The sequence below is a fragment of the Lolium perenne genome, chromosome 1, assembly GCF_019359855.2.
Source record: "Lolium perenne isolate Kyuss_39 chromosome 1, Kyuss_2.0, whole genome shotgun sequence".
NCBI classification, from domain to species: Eukaryota; Viridiplantae; Streptophyta; class Magnoliopsida; order Poales; family Poaceae; genus Lolium; species Lolium perenne.
The window spans coordinates 86128816-86150622 of record NC_067244.2 but is presented as its reverse complement, the minus strand read 5'-3'; the positions used below and the strand labels follow the sequence as shown (position 1 = coordinate 86150622).

General features: G+C 45.3%; 1 protein-coding gene and 1 long non-coding RNA gene across 8 annotated transcripts; both read right to left on the bottom strand.

Moving 5' to 3' along the window:
* Positions 1-308: 308 nt before the first annotated feature.
* On the bottom strand, positions 309-15828 carry LOC127304502 (soluble starch synthase 2-1, chloroplastic/amyloplastic). 5 transcript variants are annotated; one of them, XM_051335175.2, is made up of 12 exons: positions 15482-15828; positions 15048-15281; positions 14550-14819; positions 14321-14465; positions 10914-10978; positions 10401-10478; positions 10202-10321; positions 10011-10055; positions 9619-9792; positions 1984-2074; positions 1270-1685; positions 309-1144 (listed from the first exon to the last, which is right to left on the bottom strand). In XM_051335175.2, the coding sequence occupies exons 1-12, from the start codon at positions 15683-15685 to the stop codon at positions 731-733; spliced, it is 2256 nt and encodes a 751-aa protein (XP_051191135.1). In that variant the 5' UTR covers positions 15686-15828; the 3' UTR covers positions 309-730. The 5 variants fall into 5 exon arrangements, with proteins under 5 accessions (XP_051191135.1, XP_071684617.1, XP_051191126.1 ...); XM_051335166.2 differs by lacking the exons at positions 309-1144; positions 1270-1685; positions 1984-2074 and adding an exon at positions 6186-7590 and having other exon boundaries at positions 15482-15820; XM_051335181.2 differs by lacking the exons at positions 309-1144; positions 1270-1685; positions 1984-2074; positions 9619-9792 and adding an exon at positions 6186-7590 and having other exon boundaries at positions 15482-15821.
* A 597-nt stretch (positions 15829-16425) lies between these two features.
* On the bottom strand, positions 16426-20023 carry LOC127304407 (uncharacterized). 3 transcript variants are annotated; one of them, XR_007853367.2, is made up of 3 exons: positions 19638-20023; positions 17022-17321; positions 16426-16744 (listed from the first exon to the last, which is right to left on the bottom strand). It is a non-coding gene; the product is annotated as an uncharacterized lncRNA (long non-coding RNA). The 3 variants fall into 3 exon arrangements; XR_007853366.1 differs by lacking the exon at positions 19638-20023 and adding an exon at positions 19236-19631; XR_011756088.1 differs by lacking the exon at positions 19638-20023 and having other exon boundaries at positions 17022-19229.
* Positions 20024-21807: the final 1784 nt, after the last annotated feature.

Here is a 21807-nt window from a genome sequence, read left to right as displayed (position 1 = left end):
CTCCCTGCAGCCATTGTTTGCCAAAAGGAGCACATCCCATGTTCAAATCCTTGGTACAAATAAGGCATGCACGGAAACTTGTTTCAACGTAGTAATCACCAAGTTAAACAATAGTACCTCCCTTTCAATGAATATATAGCCTTGTACTGATGTAAACTTTGATCAAGATTTTACAAAAAAAATATTAACATGTATAATACAAAATCAGTTTCACTGGATACATCATGAAATATATTTTCGTATGGTATATATATAGTATTATAGTCGTTGATAATATTCATTGGAACTGAGGAAGTGGAAGGCAAGGATGAAGGGATGGGACTTGCTAGAGCACCATCATTGATTTGTCACTTCCTTTTCGGTTTAGCTTACAAGTTGATTTACAAAGAACCGCTCCTTCCATTTCTAAATATAAGATACTATGCGAGTTCAAATATATATATCAAATTTTCATCTAGCAGCTGGGAAAAGTACATAGTACAGTAATTTACAGGCAACAAACATCACTTCTACTGAAATTTAACCGGCCTGCATGTATGTAAGCATGTTTTTTCTCGTAAATCTCTCTCTGACTGACATGCATATCTACGTGCCCTAGCCAGTTAAAACTTACAACTATAGAAATTGACTTTAGCAAGTTACTTTACTTACCCCCTTGCCTACGTTGCCATATTTTTACAAGTATGCATGGTGGACAACAATCAACCAACAGGCAACAGCTCACTAGGAGCTACCACCCCTGGCCACCGTACCAGGAGAGGCCGCCAGCGTGCTCCTGGTGGGTGGCAAAGAGGCCAGCACCCCCGAGCTCGTCGGCGGCGGCCGCGCCAAGTAGGAGCGCGTCGTCCTGTTCGAAATGCGATCCGTGGTACAAAGAAGGGAAAGATGAGCTCAGCGTCAACGCACTCGAAGGGGCGTCCAAGAAAGAGGTGAACCCCGTGAAGCTTGGCTGGGGTGGGTGGTTGTGCTGGTCGAAGGCCGCGCCGGAGTAGGGCGACGCCTCCTCGTTGAGCACGGCGCTCGAGTCGCTGTCAGTCGATCCGTCCTGCTTGTAGATTGCCGCAGCGGCTGCCGACGACGGCTTCTGCTCCAGCTTCACGGCTATCTCCTGGTTGATCTCCACCTTCTCCCTCAGCTCCCTTATCTGTCACGAAGCACAAACACACATGGCGTCCTGGTCATTATATGAGTAAACAGAAGAGGGCATATGCCGACAACATGGACGGACATGGAAACGAGCAATTAACAAGTTAGCAGACGCATATGTACCTCGGCGGCGAGGGCGTCCTTGTCGCGGCGGAGGGAGTCGCACTCGTGGCGGAGGGCGTCGTGGCGGGAGCGGAGGGCGGTGAAGTCGCGCTCGATCTGCTTGGTCTTCCAGCGCGCGCGGCGGTTCTGGAACCAGACGGCGACCTGGCGCGGGTGGAGGAGGAGGTCGCGGGCGATGCGGGCCTTGCGCTCCGGGTCCAGCTTGTTGTCCGCCTCGAAACTACGCTCCAGCGCGCGCACCTGCTCCGATGCCAGCCGCCTCTTCTTCTCACCGAGTCCCCCCGCGCCGCCGCGTGCCCCGCCACCGGCGAGATCGTCATCATCTTCCTCCTCCTCATCGTCGTACGCCCCCACGTCGCGCTCCCCCGTGCCGTTGCCGTCGACTTCTAGTCGCTCCATGTACCTGCAGCTTTCTTCTGCAAAACAAGAAAGGAAGGAACCTGGTGATGCATGTGTATCTGCTACTTGCCAAAATCTGAACATATCAACCAATTAATTTGCCGTCACGATCATCCTGACATACACGCACACGCAAATATATTATAGATATGTACAACTAAGAACAATTCAGTGATTAGTTTCATAATGCACAGAAATTATGAAGGGATTTAATTTTGATTGGATCAAAACCCACACAAATTCTAGTTCCCAGAAGTATCTTGGTACATACTATGCATGTTTGAAGAGGGATACAATGTCATTATTTGGTAGTACCTTGTTGATCCGTGGTTTCTTGACTTGCCATTGATAAGCCTCTACATGTGGGCCTCTTCATGTGGAGAGAGAGCCAAAGAGAGAGATGGATCTGAGAGAGGAATTGACAGGATGAGAGAAGAAAACTGCACTAGCTTGTTGAGAGGGATGTGGAGGAGAGTTATTTGGATCTACAAGCTGGCAACTATAGAGATAGAGAGAGGGAGAGAGAGGTAGCTACACAGGCAAACAAAGTGATATGCAAGAGGCCAAGGAGGTGTATAAATAAAAACATTGGTTGGGTTGGGCATGTGCCTGGTTCCAAGATGGCATGTGCAGACATATTTGGTGCCTAATATGTTAGCATTGACAGGTAAGGGCCGATCTAGTTTAATCTTTTCCCCTCTCAAAGTCTAGAATTGATGTGATTTTCACATGGACATTGGGTTGTAGTGTTTGTATGCAGATCAACTAATGATTTTTCCAGATCGTCAAGCACCGGCACATTCGGGAATTGCATTCAGAAGCCCGTAAATTTTTTGCACCAATATATACATAGATGAACATTATTGGCATACACATCTTAATTGAATTATGAATTTCAGCTGTTAAAACTATCTGTTAACAAATTTATATGCAGGGCCCCACTCCCCCGCGCTTTTAGATTTCAAATTAATTTCCTTTTGATGTAATGAACGATGTGGTTTCCTCTTTTCAATGAGAAAAGGGAGCCGGGGAGCGGTCTCTGTTTATCTAAAAAAAATATGCAGGTAGTACACCTAATGAAAAAGCTGCAAAACAACCAGTACTGATGATAAAATGGATATATTATGTATCCTGCGTGTTAACTGGAACAAGGAGATACCAATACAAATGTCGAGTAATGAGACAGGACGAAGACCTCCCGCGAGTGGCCGGGAGGAAACCCTAGCCGCCACCTCGCGCCCCCACCCACTCCCTCCCCACTCTTTGCCGCCGCCAGGGCACGCTGGCGGGCGAAGCCCGGCCAGCGCTTCGGTGGCGGCGGGGCTCTCTTTCCCCCCTCTCGGTGGCGACGACGCGGGATGTCGGCGTCGAGCGGCGGCACGGCGGCGTGCACCAGCGGCGGAGCTACGAGTGCTGACCGACAACGTGGTGGGCCTCGAGGTGTTGCTACTAGCGCTCGGGTCAACGGCGGCCGTGGTTCCTAGATCTGGTATCCCAGATCGTTGGGTGGACTCTGGTGTCTCCTGCCTCGGTGGCAGGGCGCCCACCCCTCCTAGGCCTTAGTGTACTGTCGTCTCGATGACAATGGACGTGGGCCGGTCCTCTCGCTGGCCAGCGTGGTGTCAGACGACGGTGTGCCTTCTTGTGGCTTTCCAGCCTCTAGTGGTCAGTGGCATGGCTGCTAAGGAAGTCGTCTCTTTCTCAGCCATCATCATACCAACGGGGTGCCGTTGGGCTGGCGAGCGCCATGGTGGCGACGTGCTTCCCACCCGGGGGGGGGGGGGGTCGTGGCTGGGTAGCCCCTATGTACTGCCATCGGTGGCGGAGGATGTTGCTTCCTTCTATACCGGTGTGCCCTATGGTTCTTCAAATGGCGGCCATCGGTGCGGTCTCCCCTACGATGTGAGGTGAGCCGTGGCAGTTGTGGTGGTGGCTTTCTCTTGCCGGTTGCTGGACTCCGGTGTCGGGTCCTTGTCGGAGCTCCTTGGCGTGTTGAGGGTGCTACATGTCTGAGTACTCAATGGGTGCATCTCTGCTTTGCGATGCCCTTCGGCTCCAGCTGGTGACACACATGCGTCGTGGCGTCGTCTCTGCCGCGCACGGCCTTTCGGCCATACCCTCGACGCATATGGTGTCGGTGCGTAGTGTGGTCTCGGATGCGCGCTGCCCTTCGATTACGTCGATGGTGCAGTGTCATTGATGGGTCTCAGTGGACCAAAGTTGTTCGATTGCTCCGGCGAGGCCTCGAGCTGGGATGTCCCTCCTGTGTTTCCTCGGGGCTCTTCCTTGTGATCGATGTGCTTGACTTGCGACGAGTTCTTCTCATCGGCCAACCGCCCCTCAGGGTTGGGGGTGGCCGCTTTTTCTTCTCGGTCTTGTGTTGTGTCTGTGTGTGCTTTTCTTTTTCTTCTTCACCCTCATAACCCCGGTCCATTTGAACCCATCTTGTAGAAGATGAAAAGCTTCATAGGTAATTTGGCTAAATATATATTCGGGCTGGCTTATGTCTGCCATAGTCACAGTAAAAAAACTGGAACAAAGGAGAATAGTATCCAAATAAGCGAGAACGCTCGGCCTTTGGCATGGCACAAAGTATCTTGGTATGGTTGGATATTGTGACCACGGTTAAGGATACTTCTAGTTTAGATAACATGCAATGAAAAATTCAAGCAATTTTATATTTTCTCCCATGTTTTTTATGTGAACCATTAATATTGAAAAGAAGAGAAGCTTGCAAGTGTATATTGTCACCAATATTCACTCCTAAGTAAGGGGGCTTCACGGCCGGTTTTGGAATAGTGCGTTCACCCACGCGTCATTATTCTGCCGACAGCTTTAGTCCCGGTTACACCTACCAGCCGGGACTAAAATTACACACGTTCCTTATCCCACCGACAGCTTTAGTCCCGGTTGCACCCACCAGCCAGGACAAAAGGTTACCCACGCGTCCTTATCCCACCGACAGCTTTAGTCCCGGCTTTCTCTTTTTCCTCCTCCTCGTCATTATCGGCGTCAGCCACGATGAAGCCATCCTTCTCGCCGGTAACCCCCGCGTGTGCGCCCCTCCTCTCTCATCTATGGAATGTATTAAACCTTTATGTATAAAACAGAAAATGGATTTGGATTACTTATTCAAATTCAAGCACTTTTCATGTTGAAATTTTAGTGAGATTCGAAAATATGCAAAAATATATTAGTTAATCTCTTTTAATTGAAAATGGCAAATTTATTAATAGTTTGATAAGTTAGAATAATTATTTTGTAAAACATAAAATGAATTTGGATTATTTATACAAATTTAAGCACTTTTCATGTAGAATGTTTAGTGAGATTCAAAAGTATGCAAAAACTATTAATTAATCTATTTTAATTGAAAATGGGAAATTTGTTAATAGTTTGATTAGTTATAATGATTATTTATAAAAGAGTAAATGGATTTCGATTCCTTATTTAAATTTAAGCATATTTCATATTTAAAGTTTTCTCAAATACATAAGTATGCAAAAAGTAGTTTATTTAAATATTTAAATGTTTGTAAAAGATTTGGGCCCAAACTGAAAAAAGTGGCCCTAATTGGCCTTCAGTCCCGCACCGTGTAATGAGCCGCGACTAAAGACGACGATCTGCGCAGGAAGCTGAAACCCCCCACCCCTTTAGTCCCGCACCGTGCCATGAGCCGCGACTAAAGACCCCCTTTAGTTGCAGCTGGTGTCACTGTGCAGGACTAAAGGAATGCACAAGGTAGAGCTGGTTGGTCTACTCAAACAAGATCTATGCATTACGAACAGTCTTATCAAACCCAACTAGTTCTACCAACATGAATCTAATACTACAGTAGAGTAGAGCAGAGGAGTTTCCCCTTACCTCTGTCATAGCAGATGAAGGACATAGCCGAAAGCCGTCCTGGTTACAAACAACGACCCAGCTCCGGAGCCGAAGACCGAAGGGAGATGCACGCTGGCAGATCTGGATCACCGCAGCGGCCGCTAAAATTGGGAAAAGAGAAAATTTAGAAGGGGACTAATGGAGAGGGTAACCGAAGAGGAGAGGAAGGTTACTCTACCTTTGCCGCGCAACGCGGCTCGAATTTCGTATTCTCCCACCATGCCGAGGGAGCGCCTGCGCGAACGGCGTTGTCGATTTTCTTCTCCCAAGGGCCTGTCCCCCTGATGAAACTGTCAAACTGGGCGTTCCTCCCGGGCTGGCCCGAAGGTGCTTTAAAACCCGTGCGGTACGATAAACGGAGGAACCCAAGAAACCAAACAGCCCAAAAACTGTGAGGCACATGCGAGCTAAATGGCGTCCGGGCTACCAAACGAGCCCCATGTGACGATGGCCTGATACTTCACTGAAACTTGCATTGCTCCAGTGGGCAACGGCCAAGCCTCACGCTACAACCACCCCAACTCAATTATGGTATATAATCAACAGCAGCAAGCGAGCATAATAATCACCTCAGATCAGAGCAACGGATGATTAGAAATTACACATGGAAACGCCTGTAGGGTCACCTCATCTGAACAAAATGGGGTAAATGCTAATTATCTGTCTACATGACATGAAACGAACAGCAGAATTCCCAGATGGAAGCGCGACCTATAATAACCATCTAAAACAAATAAATGAAGCAATGCTTTCCAGAGCTAGCTGGTACTCTGCTGCTCTCCAACAGTCAAACTGAGTTCATCCCATGAAAACAGACGAATCTAGAGGCCACTCCAGAAATACATGAGTTTTACCGCTCAATCGAAAATCTGAATCTTCCATGTGAACTCTTTGAGGAACTTTTGCAGTGTGCCTTATTGAGAATAATCTGAGCTGTGACAAAAAAAAAATCTTCTTCCAATTTACACCAATGTTGTCAACTTGGGATATTAGGGCATGACGCAACGGAGAGCTTCATATTGTAGCCTACCGGTCTCTGTGAATGACAACCCTAAGTGGGGTTGTGGATTCAGTGACCAGTCACCACTGATACTTGGCAGCAACAAGAACCTCCTCATAGCATTTAGCAGCAGTGTCCCAACTTAAATCTTGCATCATCCCTCTCCTTTGGAGACCCTCCCAACTGGACTTGTAGTTTCTGTATGTATTCAGGCAGTGCCCCAGCGCATCAATCAATCTGTTTGCCTCCGCATTTTCAAAAGTCCAACCAAGTCCAACCTCCTCATAAGGATTATATTGCTGGACGGTGTCTCGAAGACCACCGACTGCATGCACTACGGGGACAGTGCCATACATCATTGCATAGAGCTGGTTCAACCCACATGGCTCAAACCTTGATGGCATCAATAGTATATCAGCGCCTGCAGTCATACGGTGAGCCAACCTGACAGAGAAACCAACCCACCCCCTGACTCTGTCGTAATGCTGACTTTCAAGCCTCCTCAATGTATCTTCAAGGTCCTGCCTTCCAGTACCCAGGAGTATTACCTGTACATCTTGACCAGCTATCCATGGCATTGCTTCTGCAATCAGGTCTACACCTTTTTGATTGTCTAACCGCCCGATGAAAGCAATGACGGGAACATCACCACGAACCGGGAGGCCAAGTTCTTTCTGCAATGCCGCCTTACATTGCGCTTTACCTGTTTGAACAGTTTCTAGAGAGTAGTTGGCGTATCCATCAGATTTTAGGTGGACATCAGACTTAGGGTTCCAATCCGCGGTATCAATACCATTTACAATGCCTTGGAATTTCCAATCACTTTCACTGATGATCCCATGAAGGCCCCAACCACCTTCAGGTGTTTTGAGCTCCCATGCATAGCCATGGCTAACAGTAAGTAAACGATCGGCAGCTTTAATTCCAGCTGCAAAAATGTTTAGATGATCACCCCCGAATGGATCATAATGTTTGAAAAGGTCCATGTAGTTACTGGGCAAATCCAGGTAACTGAAATCATCCAAGGGGCCACGACCCTGGAACAGAAATTAAGTTAACTTATCAAAACGTATAACAACATATTGATGGAAAGCCATTGTGACACCGAAGTAACATACACCAACTGTGTTGAATATTGAATCAGAATCCAGATATGGGACTACAAATATACTATAGAACTATAAATAACTGATACTGCTGTGGTCATCAAGGAAATACTTTTATGAAGACAATGTACATTAAGTGATACTTCTGCCTCTCCTGTAAAAACAATATTTTGTCAATCCCTGTGAGCACCGTTTAAGACGAATGACAAGCTTGACCAAAAATCAGTTTGGTTTCATGCCTGGGAGGTCGACCATGGAAGCCATCTTCTTGGTACGACAACTCATGGAGAGATACAAGGATCAAAAGAAGGATCTGCATATGGTGTTCATAGACTTGGAGAAGGCCTACGATAAGATACCGCGACACGTCATGTAGTGGGCCTTGGAGAAACACAAAGTCCCAGCAAACTACATTACCCTCATCAACGACATGTACGATAATGTTGTGACAAGTGTTCAAACAAGAGATGGCAATACCGATGACTTCACGATTAAATAGGACTACACCAAGGGTCAGCTTTGAGCCCTTATCTATTTGATTTGGTGATGGATGAGGTCACAAGGGATATACAAGGAGATATCCCATGGTGCATGCTCTTTGCGGATGATGTGGTCCTAATCGATGATAGTCGAACGGGGGTCAATAGGAAGTTAGAACTATGGAGACAAACCTTGGAATCGAAAGGTTTTAGACTTAGTAGAACTAAAACTGGGTACATGATGTGCAGTTTTAGTACTACTAGGCACGAGGAGGAGGAGGTTAGCCTGGATGGGCAGGTGGTGCCTCAGAAGGACACCTTTCGATACATGGGGTCAATCCTGCACAAGGATGGGGATATTGATGAAGATATGAACCACCGGATCAAAGCCGGATGGATGAAGTGGCGCCAAGCTTCTGGCATTCTTTGTGATAAGAGAGTGCCACAAAAGCTAAAAGGCAAGTTCTATAGGACGTTCGACCCGCAATGTTGTATGGTGCTGAGTGTTGGCCGACTAAAAGGCGACATGTTCAAAAGTTAGGTGTGGCGGAGATGCGCATGTTGAGATGGATGTGTCGCCACACGAGGAAGGACCGAGTCCGGAATGATGATATACGAGATAGAGTTGGGATAGCACCGAAGCTTGTCCAACATCGTCTAAGATGGTTTGGGCATATTCAGCGCAGGCCTCAGAAGCTCCAGCGCATAGTGGATGGCTAAAGCGTGCTGATAATGTCAAGAGAGGACGGGGTAGACCAAACTTGACATGGGAGGAGTCCGTAAAGAGAGATCTGAAGGATTGGAGTATCACCAAAGAACTAGCCATGGAAAGAGCCGCGTGGAAGCTTGCTATCCATGTGCCAGAACCATGAGTTGGTTACGAGATCTTATGGGTTTCACCTCTAGCCTACCCCAACTTGTTTGGGAATAAAGCCTTTGTTGTTGTTGTTGTCTCAATCCCTGTGAAGATTAGATGTACATATTTTGTATTGTTCTTGTAAGGTTTTGTGAATAATCTAATAAAAAAAGCCGTGTGCATCCTTTGGTTGCAGAAGCTGGGGCGATATTTCCCCAATTTCGAAGAAAAAAAACATATTTTGCTGTACGGGTGACTATTTTTGCTTTCATATTATTAAATATTTATGTAAAATTTAAGCCCTTAACGGCATTCCTGAAACCAGATCCATCTTCATGACATCGTTTGGATGTTAACCTTTATCTTTAACATTTCAGATATATGCCGTGGACTCATGGTGTTGCATCAGTGATGATGCATCAGAAATCTCTAATGTTTAACTAAAGCAATTTTCTTGTTGTGACAAAGCAGTATGTGAATGTTTAGTTGTTTAGCGTAGAAGATTCCTTCTATAGAACGGATTACTAATTGAATTTTCCATAAACAGTTCCATGGAATACATAGCGAAAAATTGGGATCAATACCTACAAGACAAGAAGGTAAGATAAGGAGGAACAAACTTACCTGATGTGCTATATTGTGTATCACAAGGACAGAACGGGCATATATCATGAAACCATTATCATGATAATAAGCCTTCAAATAAACAGGCAGTAATGCAGTGTGCCAATCATTTGCAATGAACACAAGATTTCCATCACCGTAGCAAAAACCACCACATGGAACACACCATGGAGCCTAGATCAATGTTATATTCTCTATAAGTGTATTGAGGAAGATAGATGCCAATCATAGAAAAAACAGGGCAAAACAAAAGCCTGAAATGTTACTATAGTTACTATTCGCCCGCGGCAGATTTTTTGTTGTAAAACAGGACATTCTAAGTCTTGTTGTACGTATTTCTTACGGAGTGACTCTTCATGGAGAGAGAATGTATTAGTCGCGAGAGAAATTACCTCTACAGCAGCTTTGCACAGCAAAACCATCCGTTTCAAGATATCCTGTAGATGGAAATTGATCTACTTGTTTTAATCATAAGCAATCCAAATAGGCAAAGATAAATAGACAACTGGTACTACAGCATAAATATCTTCTCAGGTTTTGATGTCTACAAATATGCAATGTAGTCCAGTGAGCAGAATATTACATTACTTACTGTTCGGTTTCCGCCATAAATTTCACTCTCAACATTGTGGAATAAAGGATTGTCAACGAATACAAAATCGACGCCATCTATGTATGCATGATGATATTTTACCTCCATATCCTGTAGGCAGAACATATATTTCAGAGGGAACTACTACAATCACAAGTTAAATCTACTATGACGCGACAGGGGAAAGCACCTGCCCTGCGACCTGGTACCTCTTTGATTCTCCTATTTGTTGAGGTTCTTCATACTTTCCATACATTGGTACTACTGCCTGTAAAATATAAACATGTAAACAAGTTACTGAAGGTAATACTGAAAAGAATGGCGTTGGCGTGAATCTCGTTCCTGTTTTCTGTTTTTTGCCTTTAGAACATCAGTTTTGTTTTGTTCTGTTTTCTGTAGTTTCTCTAGTTTAGTTTTGCAAGGTATTTGTGGCAGCAGACTGTGCTCTGGTTGTCCGGTCGCCGTGACATTATGGGGATCTTACACGGTGGCGTTGACCTTGTATCTTGTTACTCGGTAGGATGCTGTCTTATCGGGAGCAGGGATGTCCTTAACTCCATAAAAGAATGGTATATCTATTCAGTTTTAGGTCATCTACCAGATTAATATGCTACTTCATGAACGTTAATAGCATCTTCTTATCTTCCATGCTTAGCTGAATTTGTATTTACAATTATGACGAGACGGCCTATAGAAAATATACCATGACACGATGACCTCTCTTGGACAAAGCCTTTGGCAAAGCTCCGGCAACGTCACCAAGTCCACCTGCAGGAGATTACAAACATGGTTATTGCTCCCTGAGCAAGTCGGTAAAAACAAAAATGAGTGGTGTCTTAAGGCTTCAGATCATGTGCACCAATGCGTACTTATTATCTTTCCTACTTATAAAGTTGGAGTTGGCGGTGAGTTCACCATCCATTCACTTTACTTATGTAATATATATGTGAGACACCAACTTACAGAAGACTTAAATAAATAAATGCAATCATCCTCATAAGTGGGGACCACTACTTGTGCAGAAGGTACCCAACATAAAAATACATTATTGCATTCACTTATGGAACCATTAGTTTTGCAAACAACACATATATAAAATAATACAGTGTTACTCTTACTGTGACCAAGACTAACATTCTTGCAATTGGCACAAATAAACAAAATACATGATGCCACTTTAACTAAAAACCTTTACTCTAGGTTTTAGCTACCTCCACCAAACCCATCATTTTTAGGGCTTGTTCGGTACAAGTGTTTTTCAGAGATTTGGAGAGTGTTTTTGCAAGTGTTTTTGGTCAAAACATATACCACCCAAAACACTACTGAAAACACTAGTCCAAGAATTCAAGCGGAGCTGTGCACCGTCTCACACAAGCAAAACGCTAGGGGGGTGGGGTGTTTTGATTCCACCCCGGCCCGATGTGTTTTGGGGTGTTTTTTTGGGCCCAAATCCGGCCTGCCGACCGGTCCAACAGTGTTTCGGAGTGATTTGAAGTGTTTTAACTGGGCCCGGATTTTAAACCCCAAAACACTACAAACCCCCTCACTAAACACTTGCACCGAACAGGCCCTTAGGTGTTTTTTTAGCAACGTACGGGCTCCACCGATCTCCTTGTCTGGAAGTGGAGCGCCCTTGGCACCTACTCCATGAGCTCCAGCTACCTTCCACGCCTCTACCGCCAGCAACGCTCAGAAGCTTATATGGGAGAGCTGCCCCCCCCCCCCCCCCCACACACACACCTCCTTGTCTGGAAGTGGACCGCCCTTGGCACCTACTTCGCGAGCTCCAGCTACCTTCCACGCCTCTACCGCCAGCAACGCACAGAAGCTTATATGGGAGAGCTGCCCCCCCCCCCCCCCCCCACACACACACACCCGCGCGCACCCGAAACTTCGCGTCAAATTTTCCCATTTCCTTGTGAACCAAGACCGCTGCTGACTGCAGCCCGCCTCCAGCGCCGTGGCCAAGAGCTGGAGCCGACTCCCCATCTCCTGACGGCATGCTCGTTCTCTCGACAAGTTTGGCATTAGGTCATGTCGTGGCTGAGGATGACTTGCAGGCCGCCAGACTGCCACATCTCACTCGCTGACTCCAAAGCAAATGTGCAAAACCCTAGCTTCCATCGTGTTGCTGAACCCCATGGATGATCTGGAAACAGCACAACAAATGCGCCTTTGATGGTCCCCAGCTGTCCGTCGCGAACCCGGTTACGAGAATCAAGGATGAAGCTGCCCTGTGGGTGAGGACCAGGGCCCCTGGTCTGAGAGTGGTGCTCCCAGTGAATTGGGACGTCCACTAAGTGTCTTGTATTTTGCTCTCTTTCCCTGTTAACAATGTAAATTGTGCTCACTCTTCTAATTACCAAACTTCTTTTCAGCTTAATGAGAAGACGCACACAGCTTACGCATGACCTCTAAAAGTATAAGAAAACAAGCGCTACTAACAATTGGCAGAAACTAACCCCACATTCTTTTGTGCAAAGAAAGCCCTTTATTATAGATATTTACATCAAAGCCTCAGAAAACTTCAAAGAATTTCACAAAAGCTATGGATGGACCATTTAACTTGTTAATCACTTCTTTAAAAAAAATCTGATAGCAGAAGTAAGCATGCATATGAGCTCAACAGATGAATTGGGATTCTATGGTTCAGGATGAATGCTGAACTCAAGAGTGAGACACCATTTGAGAGTGTGGATGCTTTTCATAAGATCTCTTACCTTGTTTCTTGGGAATTATTAGATAACTGGAAGCCTCCTTTAGAATCACACCAACTAATTTTTTCATGTAGATCAAATGCTCGCCATAATTAATATTGCACAGTTTAGCACACCAAAACAGAGCTTCAACTCAACTACTTGAGTTTATTGTGTATTTTTCTTGTTTAAGTCATGTGTAACAGTAACGTGTTTCTGTAGGTCGACTATGAGCAGAGAGCCAATCAAATGCTGTCTTCAATCATCTGAGTGACTGGAATCAATATCTCATTCATCTTTTTGTTTTGAGTACCCGCAGGAGATCGGCGCGTTTTGTATTAAGTTTGAAAGAGGGTACAGAGCCCTTACAAGAGGGGAAACCACCTATCTCCACAGCGCGGGAGCATGCACGGCGCGGATCGCCGGCTCTAATGGACGTCTCTTAAACGCCTACCTCTACAAGTCGCCCACGAATTCCACATGTCCACGATCATGTCCAGTACACGCTGTGGCGTTGTCTCCCTGGCATCGAAAACACGAGCATTGCGCTCGAGCCAAAGTTGGTGGGAATCGTGACTTCCTAAACAATACATGATAAACAAGTCCATTGTCATAGTGAATCCATGTCCTGCTTTGCAGAAGGAAGCATAAACTAGAAAATCCATAAGAGAAGTCAGATTGGATGGTAGGAAAGGGCCTTTCATTTCAATGTTATGTGATTATGTCTCGTCCCTCTCTTTTTGCATCTTGTTTGACTAGCTTGCTTGGCATGTGTTGGTACCAAAATAGCGGTTTCATCAGTGAGCAAAGACTTGACAGTGGGAGAGTTTAAGCTGCCATTGTCCTTGAAGAACCAGGCTTGCTTGGTTCACTGAGCAGGGAGGAGTTCTTCTAAGATGACATAGACAGAAAGAAAGTAGCCTACCTTGCTTCTAATTCTGTAGTTCTTTGGGGCACTGTGGGAGGGCCTGAGATTAATACAAGAGCGTATAGTGATCCGCTAGAACTAGGTCGCACGAGCGCGTGTGTTTGCTTTCCTTCTCCCCTTAGTTATATTGTAGCCATGTGCTGATAAGCAAAGCATTCTAAATGCACGAACCCACACCTTCTGTGTCTCTTATTCCTGCTCATTTATAGCTCTTACTAGTTACTACAGATGTGACAACACAAGACAAACATAAGACTGAATAGGTAACGATCATGAAAATATCAAGGTGAGAAACTAACATAAATACATAACTTCCAATATGTAAACTAGAAGAATTTTACACCCTTAGAGATACTTAATTCTGGAAATGTAACCAAGGAATGGTTAGCCCACACATTTTCCAGTTCTCCGTCATAGGGGTGCTAAGTTTGAATATGCAACTTTCGAAATAATTTCTTTTGGAAACCTGAAGTTATATATTCTTGCCTGTTTTTGACCAAGGAGCACATTCCGCAGCTACCAATATGATATTCATAATATCTACGCTGGCCGAAGAGGATGAGTTGTCATTTATTCCCTCAGTAACCGAGTGTTTTTCTTCACTTATTTGACTCTGTTGGGCCATGTAATCCTGTTTCATACCATTAACAGACTGTTTCATACACTTTCAGAACAACACTAGAGAAAGTACCGTACAAATTTGAAAATAGCTGACCTTGACAGGTGACCCATTAACATCGGCGTTAGAAACTTTGCCTTCTAAACTTCCAAAGTATTCATGCTGTCCACTAATAGATTCTCCATGATTTGAACGGACTTGTGATTTCTGTGAACGCCTGTCAAGGTACATCTGAAGGTCATAGCCAATCTCTTGGCCCTCTGAAACTGGATCCGGGATTGAAAAGGAACTGCCACTGGACGCCTCTTGCCCATTTTGAATGGAACTGGCTTCAATAATAGAGATGAGCTTCTTCTTTTCTGATAGCTAAATAAGTTGGCCGCATATTACAATTCAATCCATATTGGTTCAATAAGTTATACAATAGATAGATGAATGAGCTTCAGATAGTGTGGTTTTAATGCAAGTAGGATAAGTATAGTGTACAGGTGACTGCATACCATAGGTTAGAAGTTGAGACATAAATGTACGGTTTAAGACATGCTATATGTTGAAAACTCATTTGATTTCAGAAATAAATCATGGTGAGGATACCTGCTGAAGTAGATCCCTGTGCATCGCCAGCACCTCTCTGCTCTTACGGATGGTGGCGCGGAGGGCGTCGTTAGAAACACGGACTCCATCGTCGTCCTGATCGCCAACTTGATCCCCGGCATCGTCACCCGTCCCAGCGGCACATAAACCCTTCTCCGGCCACCATTTACTCCAACCCCTGAGCACCGCCGGCCGCCCGTAGACGCCATTCCCGCAAAACCTCACCTTGGAAGCCTACAGTGGACAGGAAATCAGCACCCTCGCGGGGAAACGGCAGGACCGATGGGTCGATAAAAAAAAAACCACATCAAACTCAAATAATTACAAGGATTATTTTGAGCTATGGTAGCGCCGCGGGTCTCATGTAGACAAAGAGCGAGTCGACGGACGACTAATTAAAAAAAAAAGGGTTACGCGTAAGAGGGGATGCTCACAGTACGGGCGGCCGCCGTGTACAATGCTGGGCGGCGGCGGGGGAGTCGAGCAGGCGGTTGCAGGAGAAAACCGCCGCTGGGAGCGGGAGAATATCCGTAGCAGCGGCAGGAGGAGGAGGGGGAGGGGGAGACCGTGGGAGAAGCGGCGTGGCGGAGCAGCGCCGCGGGCGGTGGGGCGAGGAGGGGAGAGGAGGAAGCCGCCATTGGAAGACGCGGCTGCCTCCTTCCACTGGAAAGGTCCACTCACTGTGCAACGGCGCTGATCCGAATTTCTGGGTGTGAGGTGGGGGGAGACTGGAGGAGAAGGCGGTCGCAGTGAAGGAAGGTGTGAAACTCGTGTTTGGACTCTCAACTTGGGATGGATTTCTTGCGCTTTGGGTCCGCGTCGTTTTCCTGCCCAGCATTTTTGCAGCTGCTCGCCAACGCGTCGTGTGCATTCCTCGCACACTTTTTTTTTTTTTTTTTTTTTTTTTGCGAAACACAGTACAATCAAAGACGCTCATACATACGCGCACACACGCACACCCTACCCCTATGAGCACCTCCAAGAGACTGCGTTGGGTCTTGAGATTGACGAAGTCACCACAGACGCCTCGCTGTCGACGGGAACGTTGCCTCCTATGAGACACCAAAGTGTCAAATCTGGGATTTGAACTCTGGTGGGCTGGGGGTGCCACTGCCCTCCTAACCATCCAACCACAGGTCAACTTTGCACGGTCTGTTTTGAATGTTTTTTATCTAATACTAGCAGGCGCCGGCGCGGCGCACGCCGCGCCCGTGGGATTGAGCTTGGCTTTCTTAGCAAGCGTTTGGGTTAGAGGCGCACGTCGCAAAGGAAGTCAATAGCCGCACCTCCGTAGCTAGAAACAGGGCCCAAATTTGCGTTGACTGTAATTGCGAATCTGATGCAGAAACCGATACGGAAAAGAAGCTAGGTCATCTCGTAAACATAATAATAAGCAAATTGCGTCATTCATCAAGATCCATCGGCTGTGCCGTCTGGAGTAAACTCATTACATAGCGTGATATGTACACAAACAGAACATATAATTAGAAAAGGCTATCAATGCAGAATACCATTGAGCTAGCTTAAGGCTTCCAGCATTAACCACTGATACAATATATGTGTATTCCAGAGCTAGCTACCAACATGCAGCACTCATACGTCCACACACCGACCATCATTATCACACAAGAAGTTTCAGTATAAGCCGCAGATACATAGCAAACCCAATGACCCGGATTCTGAGTGCGAAATGTATCCTGAAAATAAAAAGAACATAAAGCATTATAAATTGGCTGGATGCACGACATAGATAAATGAGAGTTATAACATACATGAAACAATAGAGTGAAGTGGATACCACTATCGATGAGCCTAGCTAAATGATCCAACTTCAATTTGTATATTTAGCCGAGTAGAAACCTAAACTTTACACAGATGAATACATTCAGCAATGCACACAAACAGTTACATTTTGAGAAATGCACTGGTAGGTTCAAACTGACAAAGAAAAGCTCGGAAAATAAGTGGAGTTACCTCAAAAGACTCCCTGACGATGATACATAACAAGCGAGCATAGGGCCTGCAATAACCTTCTTATATAAGCATCACCACCATCAAGGCCCAGCTGCGGGGAACAAATCTGAAGCATGCTAGTCACGAGCATTCCAATCAGCTAAACATGAAGAAATGCTAAACAGAAAACCCACTCATTTCATGAGAACAATCTGCACGGCATCTGAATACCTCACAATGTGCTTCAAAACAAATAAGTGGTGCCAGGACTAAAGAGGCAAAGCATCTGAGTATGAAGAACCATAGAGGAAGGCACTGAAACTACAAAATACAAACATAAATCATAAATGACTCCCCTATAACTGCTTTAGCTTTTAGTTTGCATACCACAGATGGTACAATGCAATAATTAATTAAATGATCAGCATGAGGAAAAGCTCAGGGAAGCTATGATCCACTTGTCTCAGAGACAAAGCTTACTTGTATGACTGGCATCCCACTAACCTGGATCAGGCAAGATGTCAAGCCAATGCAAAGTGTCAAAAGCTCTCCGTCTTCTTATTTAAATGGCCCATGATGCTACACAGTGAAGTCGACTAACTTAATACACTTGGTTGCTCCTACTGCCTACTTGTCCTATTTGAATTCACTAAGAGGAAATGTAAAGTGAATTTCACATCGACATCTCCAACCTCGTTAGGAGATTTGTAATAATCCTTTAATACTGAAGTACCAGACTTAAGCATACCAAATAATGCCTTCTTCTACACTGTACTTATATAAATAGAAAGAAAAAAAACACCATAGGGAAGTAGGGGATTTTTCTGTGTGTAAGTTGGTAAAAAAAGCAGGTAATTGACACAGCAAAACTCTTGCTATGCCCACTTTTATGGGGCTCTTAGGCAGCATTAAGTTAGAATGGTGCCAAGATCACCACAAGACGGAGAAATGGCTCGGACCATAATGAGGACGCAGATGACACCAATAAAGTGCACAACACAATCATGTATCTAACCTAACAAACTTCCCCTTCTAGCTGGGCAATAACAGAAAAAAGCATCAGAGAAAATAACGACCTTGCATGAGATTTTCTAGGAAAGATCACAAGTTCATGACCGTATGAAAAAAGGACGATAACATGTAAGAGGTTATGAAAAAAGGACCACGTATGGCATAACACAGTCATGTATTTAACCAAACAAACTTCCCCTTCTGACTTTATTCTCGGTTACAAATAAACAAAACAAAACAAAAACTATTGCTTGTGAGCTAGATAATAAGCATTCATGATAGAACATTCCGAAGATGATAAAAGAGGTGCAAAGGCCCTGTTCGCTAAGAGCTTCGTTTAGATCTTTGATTAGGATTATTCTAGCCGAATCAACGCTCTCAATTTGTTCAATTTACTGCTCCAGGATTGCCTCCTGTTCTTGAAGGTTGGAAATCAATGACGACTCTTGCTAAATATTTCAAGTAATAGTACTTGCCATTGAATACTTACGCTCAGGTGATGAAGTGGAACCGTATTATAATGTTGCATTGGAATTGTATTATAATGTCTAGAGCATCAGAACCTTTTCATGTCAATTTTCTTCTTACTTATAAATATAGTGTAAATTCAGGTTCCAATTTTCAGAGGTTATAACTACCTATATGAGCCTAATTTTGTACTCTATAAATCATGGGAAAGACATATTTGAATCGATGCTATATTAAACAATCACCTTGTGACACCTAGCCCCTAAATAGCCCAAAAAATGAAACCTCAGATGTGACTAAAAGGCTATATTTATAATGTCCACGAATTCTGATAAATCACCATTTGTACATGGACAAAGTACCTAGGATCTCTATATAAAAATAGATCCCAAGGATAATTCAGAGAACGTCTATCGCATTCATCTCAGCAGCTTCAGGGTACACTCGTATGTCACAAATCCAATCTAGAGATGAGAAATTTTTAAAAAAAATTAGAGAAAAGGAGCAACCAAAAAATCTGAGCCTTAGCGCTTGTGGTACATTCCATCAAACATGTTCAAGGTAGTAAGGCTGATCTTGCACCTGTGTCATATACCGACATATCCATTTCTCTGACCTGGTGCTTGAGAAAACGCCACCACAGTACATAACTGTGCGGCAATGGCCTTATCCAGCACCACGCCGCTGGTCACCCAGCAATCTGAGAAGATATCGCCCCGGGCAAGGTTGAAGAAGATGAGAAAGAAAAATTCGTACATGAACACGGAGTTGCGGATGAATCGACGATCTCGAGTAGCGGAGCGTCCATGTTCTTGACGTAGAAGCCGGAGCAGTTGTTCACGAAGATCTGGAGGACCGACATATCGGTACCACCGGGGCGCAGCACGGCCATCAGACGGGTGAATGACCACCATCAGAAGGGCCGATCTCCACATCCTTCATTCCGTACGGCGGCAACCTCGAGTGCCGAGTGAGTTGTAGGGAGATGGATAGGATGGGGACCAGAAGCGCACGGATGGGAGGCAAATGAAGAGAAAACCAAAAAGATTTGTGCTTGTCGTCCGCCGAACATCCATTGCACACATCAAGTATTTGGCATAAGAGAAAAATTAGGAAAAAAAAGAAGGCACACATTGGAGAGGAAAAGAAGATGTATACCTAACCTTCCCGCGAGGCACACGACGGCCCTTGCCACACCGCTCGTCGGCGCATAAGGTGGCGGCGTCCGTGGCGCTTCAAGGCCTCTCCAGGAGACACCCTCTGTTTGGCTGATTGGCTCCGTCCGCCGACGCGAGGCGACATCCCCAGCCCTGTCCCTCGCGGCGCATCGGCCCGTGGCAGTGGCGGCAACGGACGTCCCGGCGAAGCCATAGAGAAGGTCGGCTCGGGGGAGTACCGCCATGACGGACGTCACGGACGCGTCACTGCGTGCACGGCGGCCATGAAGGGCAAGGAGGACAGAGGGCTCCTGCAGCAGCGTTGGGCATTTTTTTTTCGAGCTTGATTGACGGGGGCTTGGGGAGGAATAGTGATCGTCAGATGGAGATTGACTGTTTTGTTCGGTGGTGCGCCGCTTTGACCGTCCACGCAACTCATCTCACTCTGATCTCGCCACGTATTGCGGTGTCGAGTTCTAATCTGCCGTTTTGTTTTATTTCTCACAATTATTTTTGCATATGGTGTATCCTCTAGAAGAATCGGGTCAAATCAAGGAACACTGATAGGGGAACCGGCTGCTAACCGGTAACCCAGTCGAGAGGAAGAAAAGAGACCGGAACCAAACGATTAACTGACTCAATGTAGTGTGAAAAGAAGAGCTATGAACAGTGTCCAAAACAATCTAGGCGTGTAAATCTGTTTAGCTTTTATATAGGTTACTAGTACAGAACCCGTGCGTTGCTACGGCATCACATTAAAATAAATTGAATAACCTTTTTTGTTTTAAATCCATAAAATGACTTGTGTTTTGTAGCATGCAATAGCTAAAATCAAAAAAACAATCATTGTAAATGTATTGTATTAAAAATATGCTAGTGTCGTATAGATATGGTTGCACTCACCTGTCGCCCACCAGGTGGATTATAACACGCAAGCGTTGTCGCCATGCTTTCGAACTTGTACTCTATGTAGCCACTCTTCATCCCCATAATCGAGGAAATGACTATGTAAAAATGACTTGTATCATGCCATCAATGCGGGGCAGGAAACATCCGATATCAGTCTACCTAAAAATTTGCAGTAACTCAAACAGAAGGTCAAAAAGCAGAGCATAGTTAGACTGACCTGAAACAAAAGAAATAGACACCGTAGGCCTACACGTGCAGGGGCAAGAAGATTGTCTGTGTATGCACTCACGTCTAGATGGCATAGATGGATGAGATAAATAATTGATGCATGTACTGCAAACAAATACAGGGCCATGATTAAACACAGAGTGATATCTGCAGTGTTTCTTCCAAATCAAAAGAAGAAGAAGAAAAAGATGAAGTTGATGTACTCCTATGTACAGCAGAAGAAACATAGAAATAAGGCAGCGGAGCTGAGTTGCTCCTCGGAAAAAAGACCAATTATTTCTCGATGTAAACTGAAGCTGTCAACAGAATAATTCGTGCACCTGCACTTCTCCCCTAAATTTTTAGGCAAGGAGACAGAGCCAAACTGAACGATTGGATAACCTCATGGAGCTAGTGCTGCTTGTCCTCCAAATCCCACCTCCACCTCACCAAGAACCCATCTATTAACCAAGGAGACTTCAAAACCGAAGGAGATATCAGCCTATCTGACAAAACGAGCGATTCAGAATTAGCAAAAAGAACAAACCGATTAGCAAAGATCAGATCACGTATGCTGTTCCGCTGAACGTGGCTACCGTACCCCACGTCGCGCGCATGCCGTTTGTGGCAGAGCGCAGGCATAGCGAGCACCTGATGAAGCGAGGCCCGATTCCTTTCGTAGTTCCGTTACATCGGGCTGACGACGACGGGCCTAGCACGGAGGCAGAGGACGGTCTTCGTCCATAAGTGCTGCGCGGCGGCGCCATGTCTCCAAGGTCGTCCCGATAGACGAAGGGATCGCAGTGTGTCTATGCCCTCGTTCAGCCGTCCTGGTTCGAGTACGGGACAGACGGGCCTCTGTTCTTTTTTTCCCCCAAACGGTGCCTACTCTTCTCACATGAGCGGTGGCAGCAATTGTAATTTCGATGAACAATCATGGGCAAAGGAAAAACGGAGGAAAATTTGGGGGAGAAACCTTACTCCAGTAAATGAAAAATTAGTGTAATTTGTCGGTATAAGGTACATGCATGATTCTGGCAAAAAAACAATATTGT

What these genes read in the sequence shown, in the direction of transcription:
- LOC127304502 (XM_051335166.2), bottom strand. Translation starts at nt 15,685, where the DNA reads ATGGCGGCTTCCTCCTCTCCCCTCCTCGCCCCACCGCCCGCGGCGCTG. An exon ending in TTAATGGGTCACCTGTCAAG is followed by an intron (nt 14,466 to 14,549) that starts GTCAGCTATTTT and finishes GGTATGAAACAG; the next exon opens with GATTACATGGCCCAACAGAG. An exon ending in TACACAATATAGCACATCAG is followed by an intron (nt 7,591 to 9,618) that starts GTAAGTTTGTTC and finishes TTTCTGTTCCAG; the next exon opens with GGTCGTGGCCCCTTGGATGA.